Here is a 7,540-nt window from a genome sequence, read left to right on the forward strand (position 1 = left end):
AAAAACTGTTGTCTATTTACCTCTACGAGAACGGTTTTTTTACCATAAAAAATTAGGCGTTGCATAGCACCAAAATGTTAGTGAGGATGAAATAATAATGATAAAATATGGTAGTAAATAATTTATTTAGATACTTAGAAAGACTATAAGAGAAAGATATAAGTTACCTCTCACAAACTGTCCAATAAGATTGATTATGAGAATAAATAGTAAACTCAATTAATACAAATAAATTAAGTAGCACATCTTTTAGAACAAAATGCAAACCAGATCTATGAAAACTATAGAGAAATTAAAGGGATACTGCCATACTGTATAGATTTAGAAAGAAAAATATCCAAAACAATTTAAACACAAAAGAAGTATAAATAGAAAAAATAACAGTACGAGGAGTACTTCTAATCCATTATAAAAGAATACTAAACTGAAATGTCGAAGAATCTAATAGGCCAAAGTCGACGCTAACGGTGATTTAGCGCCGGCTCAAAGTCGGCTCAAAGTCGACGCTAAAAGCCGACCCAAAGCCGACGCTAATGGTGATTTAGCGTCGGTGTCGGTACTAGGCTAAAACAGTCGAAGCTAATGACTAGCGTCGGCCAAACACCATCCGACGCTATATTAGTGTCGGCCTGACCTACGATACACCGACGCTATCTATAAAATTGAAATATCCGACGCTAAAAAGTCAGTTGACACATCAGCTGGGGGAAAAATAGTTGTTTTAATTTTTTAGCCCCTGCTTAATTTTATTTTTTTTTATAATATAATTGATAGCTAAAAAACATTAAAAGTCATTGCATTGACAACATAACAAACGCACCAGAGTATTAAATAACTTAGTGTTCTAAAACTACAAAATAACAAGATAGCATCGTATAACAACTGGAACAAATATCTATTACATATATATTTTATCACGGTGAAAGCAGGTGCTCAAAATGATGTTCATGCATGAGATACTACTGTAATTGGGATGTGAAATGATTAGTTACATAGATATCAGCAACACAACATAGAAGATGCTTGTCTTCTCCATCAAAAGTGAAATGTAGCGATCAAAGTGACATTGAAATTACAAGATTATACATACAGTGGAGAGTAAGAAAAATAATACTACTTTTATACATGCATAAGATTATACATACAGTGGTGAGAAAGAAAAATAAAATTATACATGCATGAGATACTACTTTTAGGCTTGTAATAAAATTACAAGATTATACATACAGTGGAGAGTAAGAAAAATAAGACAGTAAGAAAATATACTGAATTAATGAAATACTTCAAGAGTTATTTGGCCATTCAAATGGGTTGCAGTGATATGGTATTCTTCCAAGCAAAGGCACAAGTAGACTGTACAGGAAATAACTCAATTTTACAGTTAAGAAACCTAAATACCTGGCTGGAATTGCTAAGCATGGTGCCCGAGTAGGGAAAAAGTTCGTCAGACATAGATGCTGGATAAAGCCGAATGTACTTTTTCCCGACAACCTAGAAGTGAGAAACAATACAATAATCTCAGTCAAATAGATTATTCCGTGGTGCACAGAAATCTTTTGGATACCTGCACTACACCAATAATGTAAGCAGCCTTTTGTAAACAATTTAAATAACTAGAATATTATACAAACCACAATGTGATTGTTGTGCATCACAGGTTTCACTTAAAATAAGGGATAGAAAATCTGAACTTCGTTTGTATTGCTGGAAGTACATCACCTATGTCATGTTAGCTTGCTAGGACTAAATTGTACATTTAGTAACACAATTGTAATCTAGGTAAGAACTAAGAAGCATGAATAGCTGGGTTGGTTATAGTATCGACCGAAGTTGGACCCATGGGACCTCTATTTAAGTATTAATTGCTTACAAGTGCTCAAAAGAAACAAGAGCCACAATAGTAAGGGGTATCTAACATGATATTCTCTGGGCAGGACCCAGTGAAGGTGAGGGTTTAACAAGCAGCTTTAATTTGCAATTATTCAATACAACTATTAAAGTATACAACTGAAATACCTGTGCTAGTATGTTATGATGTGGATCATGGTGTAACGGTGTTACTGTTCCAGCTGGACCAAACCAAGCATTGAGAGATCTTAGCTCCCCTCCACCAGCAAAACAATAGTCGGGAATAAAGATATCTTTCCGAAGCTCATTTATCTGTCAATTCAATAGTGTGAGAAACTTAAACGAGCAGTTCATGTCCTGAATTTGCATGTCAAAGAATTACAAGAGATCTAAACTTTGAATACCTGGTCAAATAATGGATGCTGAGCAAGATATGTAGGACCACCAGGAGAACAGCCATGCGACCTTATCCGCTCAAGGAACTCTGAAAATGTAACTAGCTCTTGCTTCCAATCTGCACATAAATAGTTTTTCCCAACCTGCAAAGAATGCTGCACACTTATCCTTTTCTTCCAATATTTATTCAAAAATGAAAATTGTAATACATATAAGTATCCACTTTACACCATTCTTCCTTTTTTGGGTTGTGTGTTGGTTTCCAGTATACTGTTAAACAAATTCAACAACCTTGCCATCACACAAAAAAAATTACACGGGGTGGGACATAAGTACAAACAATCCTAGAGGTAACTTACAAATTACAATGTAAAGACGTGCATTACTGCAATTGCAATAAACATTCACAGATCACATGAGGCAAATCTTTCAACTTTTATCTCATCCATTTCCAGTTTCAGTTCAACAACTTGGTGGCTAAAACAGAATCTGCCACAAATTGTCACAGAATTGGGGACCAACTGTTGCAACCAAAGTAAATTGTTTATTCACTTGTTAGATGCATTTCAAAGAAAAAGTTCTAGGATTTCTAGATTGAGCCTTTTTAGGCCTATAAAATCAAATATATGAAGTTAACGCACAATGCAATAGATTAATTGTATTAAAGCATGTTCCAAGTGAATGATTTCCTAGTGGATGAGTTCATAACCAATTTTAGTTGGCTGTAGAAATAAATTTAATTATTTACAAAGAGAGGACAAGAACTAAGTTATGACTAGAAGCCGATAATTAAATTGCCAATGTAATTGAAGGGTATTAAGTTTGTGTTAGTGAATACAGTGTTCAATGAAGAGTTTTCACTTAAATTTCACGTTTGTACTTGAACTGCCCGATAATTTTCCAAAATACTAGTAAGAAAGTTTAGGAAAGATTACCAAAAACTAACTTCAATTTTAGAATATACTCTCTCCATTCCTATTTACTATATGAAACAAAAGACAAAATCACACATACCAAGGAACACATTAAAATGCATTAATGCCAATTTTCTTTCCAAAAATTCCCTTAACACTCATTAATTGAAATTCACTTTCAAGGGAAGATAATTTCTAGGTAAAATAAAACTCACAATAAATGAGGGGTATAAAAGAAAGTTTAGTAATAAATACACTTAAAAAAGTGTACTGTGCTTCTTAAATTTAGGAGAAAAAATATAACCAAATGTCTCTTAAAAATAGACTAGAGGGAGTAGCTTTCAATCTAACAGCTAATGAACATATATGCCCTAGGATTGATTCAAGTAACAGTTTAGTAATTGTTAGTTAAGGTGAGTTAAGATTAATGCAAAGGATCAGAGTATTAGTGAGGAAAATTGTCAAACCACTATCCCCTTTCCAATGTGAATTCAATAAACTAAACAAATGCACCCGGTTTTGAAAACTTCATCTCTAATCATTTGTTCTTCAAAGAAAAGGAGGTACCATGCATTATTATAATTAGAAATATATCAGCTAGAGTAATTACCTCAACCGGAACAGTGCGGTCACCAGCAACTCTTAGCAAGTAATCTATATTATTCCAGTTTTTTTTGGCTGGCCAGTGCGCCATACAATCACTGATGATAACTGGGGAGCCAGCCAGGTAATGATCTTTCAGGAACTTCTCCAGTGACAGGGCGGACCTCTTCACCACAAGCTTAGAAGCAAGGGACTTAACAGGTAAAAGTTTGAGCACCTACAGTGTAAAAGCTATAAAGTAAACGTTAGAAGCGTCGTTGCACAAATGCAACCATAACATAATCTTCTTACTCGTGCCCGGCTTCACAAGTACAAAAAGAAGCATAAAAGAGCAACCTAAGGTTGTCTTTGGAATTTGGATATATAATGGAGAGTGAAACTGAATGAAAGGGGATTTACTGGACTTGAGTAGAATGGAATAAAAGCAGGGTATTGAATAGAATGCATTCGATCATATCCCACTCCTTCCCATCATATTTCAATCAATCCAAATAATGGAGTTTATTATGAATCCATTTCATTTTCCACTTCATTCCATAAATCCACACACAACCTAAGAAAAAACTCTTCAAAATCCAATACTAGTAAGCACTCAATCTTGTCTCATATTCGAGGGTGACACATTGACACATGTTTTAATCTCACAGTTTGGAAATTTCCATTTAAAAACAATTATGGGCATATTTGGACGTCATTCAAAGCACATAAAATTATTTTGAATGTTTATATTAGTGTTTGGTTTTGTGCTGGACAACCACCACGTTGAGTTGAGAACTCTCCCACCGTGTTTTTTAGAAGCTGCAATTCAACAGAGACCAAAATTTATTTGTATTGAGTTTATTTTATAAAATTTATTTTAGTAAAGTTAGATTAAGGTAAAATGATATATGTTTGACTACGTTTACCCTGAAAGTTAGTTGAACAATAAATTTAAATAAAAAACAATTTTTGGCAACAAATGCTTACTTCTAATTAGAATCAATTCTAATCGATAACTGTCAAACATACTAAAGTTGAATTTTAGTCTTCAGAATCACTTTTGGGTCTCCCTAAAGTGAATAGTAGAATTGTTTTAAATGAATTTTAAATTGAGGTTGAGATTCATAACTTTTGCCTCTAAACAATTGAACATGATTTTTAGCCTCAAATTTATTGTTCAATTCACTTGTACGTGATCCAAACATAGAAAAATTCACATTCAAATAACTTTTAACTAAAATCAATTATACATAATCAATTTTTACCACGGCATAACCAAAACCAACATTTACCTGAACTTCATTCATATCTCAGATTATACTGTGGTATTATCAGTAGTATTAATTAATAGGGTTAAATAAGTTTTAGTCCTTCTAAGATTTTTCTTCAAAACAATGGTCTCTCAAATATTTTCCAAATATTTTCCGTCAAATAATTTTGGTTCTTGTTTTTAAAATAATTCATATTTATTGTATGAATTTTTAAATAACTTTTTGCATGTATATTTAGAACATTATAAGAATGCCTCTCACAAAAATTTAGAATTTTTTAACAAATGGTGAATTAAATACGATTTTTAAGCTTTTAGCACTTAAAAAATCCTTATTTAATTCATCTTTTTGTTAAAAAATTCAAAAATTTATTAGGAGAATTCCTGTAATATTCTAAATATTCTTGCAAAAAATAATTCAAAAATTCATTGATACACGTGAGTTGATTTAAAAGCATGAGTCAAAATTGTTGATAGAAAACATTTAAGGCACCATTTTTTGAAGAAAAATCTTAGAGAATTGAAAAACAAAATACAACATATTTATAAATACCAAAAATTTATTTAACCCTAATTAATAAAAGTAACAATAAGAATAACAATAACAACATCACCAATAATAATAATAAATGGACATAAAATGTCAAGTCATGCTAGCTAGCTGGCAAATGCCGATATTGAAGTTAATTGTGGTGGAATTTTCGAAGACAAAAAAAAATGGTCATAAAATTGAAGCTATGAACGGATTGATGAAGCTCACCTTAGACACATCGAATTCACGATCAACGAGTTGATGCTCAGAATTACCAAAACTTTGATTGTTTCCATCAGAAACCCTAAGCATCCTAGCCTTTTCCGAAACCATATCAACAGCAGAGTCCAAATCCTTCCTAAGTAGACTCCCTCCCATAATAATCCCCATATCCAAAGCCCTAAGCGCTTCCTTCAACTCACCGTTTCCGTAGTGGTGCTTCGCCACGTGGAGACACGCCATCGAGTAAGCGTCGCGCCACACCGGCAACACCGAGTGCCACGGTCCAGAGTGAAGCTGCTCCCACGCCATCTCCCTAACCGCCTCCGCTGCGCGAATGTCTCCGGAGGCTGCCACTGCCGCCATTCTCACGTACGCATATCCACCGTGCTCTGAAATGGACTGAAGCAGAGTGGGAGACTCCCTGTCTAGCGTCGGCGTCTCAAAGTTTTCCGAGGGAGAGTCGCCGCCGTATGCGGTGGTTTTCGACATGTTCTGCGGCGGTGCGGTGAGAACTCCGGCAACTCGATTGAAAAGTGATTTGAGTGTGAGTGTGCAAAAAAAAAGTGTTAGATATTTGAAGCACAGAAGAGATATTTTGTAAGTATCTTGGTTCTCGATTCCCTGCAGTAGTGAGAGCAACCAGTTTTCGCAGTAGTTGATCTTATCTGTTGATTTTAGATTTAACGGTTCATATCACAGTCAATTTTACTGCACTAAATAATTTTAGCCGTTGATCTAAATCAGACGTCTAAAAGCTATAACTACGTCAAGCAGTTACAGTAGGGAATTCGGTTTCAAGTATCTTTGGGTTGGGACTCCAGTGTAAATAATGAAAGTTACTTTAGCACCAAGATATTTTCTCTTCGCTTTTTGCACATAATAATGCAGATATTTTTATTTCACTTTTTGTCACTTTATTGTGGCGTTTACGTTTTTCTTTTATTATTGTTTATTGAGTGACACGTATGTTTCAGGAGTCATTGAGATGATGAGATGTGAAACTTGGAATATTTGATTGATTTTCATACACATTACATGAAGCCACGTTTTCCACCAAAAGTCACATGAAACAAATGAGTCACGCTAATGCTAATGACACTTGTTAAGGATTAAAAACTATAACTTTATTTTAAATTTTCCAAAATCTACAAATATATTTTTAATAAAATATTTATATTTAGATTAGTAATAAGTGTTCTAAGAATATTTGTGAGTATTTCTCGGCAAATATTTATTTATAAGAATTTTTTTTGAATAAGTATAATATATTATTGATGTGATATAAATAGTATATATAGAAAACATCTCAATAACTTTATTTCTACCATTATCATTGAATCAATAATTCAATTATATGTCACTTGATTTGATTTGATTTGATGATAAGACTTATTGATTCAATTGTATAAACAAAATTGTACATGACATAATACATATTTCACTTTTGCATCATATAATTAGCATGAAGATGTAAGCTATTAAAAAGAGTTATAAATTCACTGTATCATTGTGGGGTGATCTTTGATACAATTAAATGAGGGTGGATTTCATTACCAAAATCTAGTTGAAAATGGTGATGTTTAGGGGTGTTAAAAAAATTAAAAACTGAATCAAACTGTTGAACTGAACTGGTTTTGAACTGAACTAATTTATAAAAATTGAGAACCAAACTGTTTTCGAACTGATTTTTTAAAGCAAGAATTGAACCGAACTGGTTTTCAGTTTAAAAAATCGAACCGAACCGATTTTTAATTTGAAAAAACTGAACCGAACAGG

At 33.2% G+C, this 7,540-nt stretch overlaps 1 protein-coding gene across 1 annotated transcript; it reads right to left on the reverse strand.

Annotated features, from left to right (window-relative positions):
• Window positions 1-1,283: 1,283 nt before the first annotated feature.
• Window positions 1,284-6,614, reverse strand: LOC101494684 (lysine-specific demethylase JMJ30-like). The gene is made up of 5 exons (XM_004516959.4): window positions 5,771-6,614; window positions 3,769-3,978; window positions 2,253-2,387; window positions 2,017-2,160; window positions 1,284-1,491 (listed from the first exon to the last, which is right to left on the reverse strand). Exons 1-5 carry the CDS (start codon window positions 6,251-6,253, stop codon window positions 1,303-1,305), a joined length of 1,161 nt encoding a protein of 386 aa, XP_004517016.1. The 5' UTR covers window positions 6,254-6,614; the 3' UTR covers window positions 1,284-1,302.
• Between the last annotated feature and the right edge of the window lie 926 nt (window positions 6,615-7,540).

This window comes from Cicer arietinum, chromosome 4 (assembly GCF_000331145.2).
Source record: "Cicer arietinum cultivar CDC Frontier isolate Library 1 chromosome 4, Cicar.CDCFrontier_v2.0, whole genome shotgun sequence".
Taxonomy (NCBI): domain Eukaryota; kingdom Viridiplantae; phylum Streptophyta; class Magnoliopsida; order Fabales; family Fabaceae; genus Cicer; species Cicer arietinum.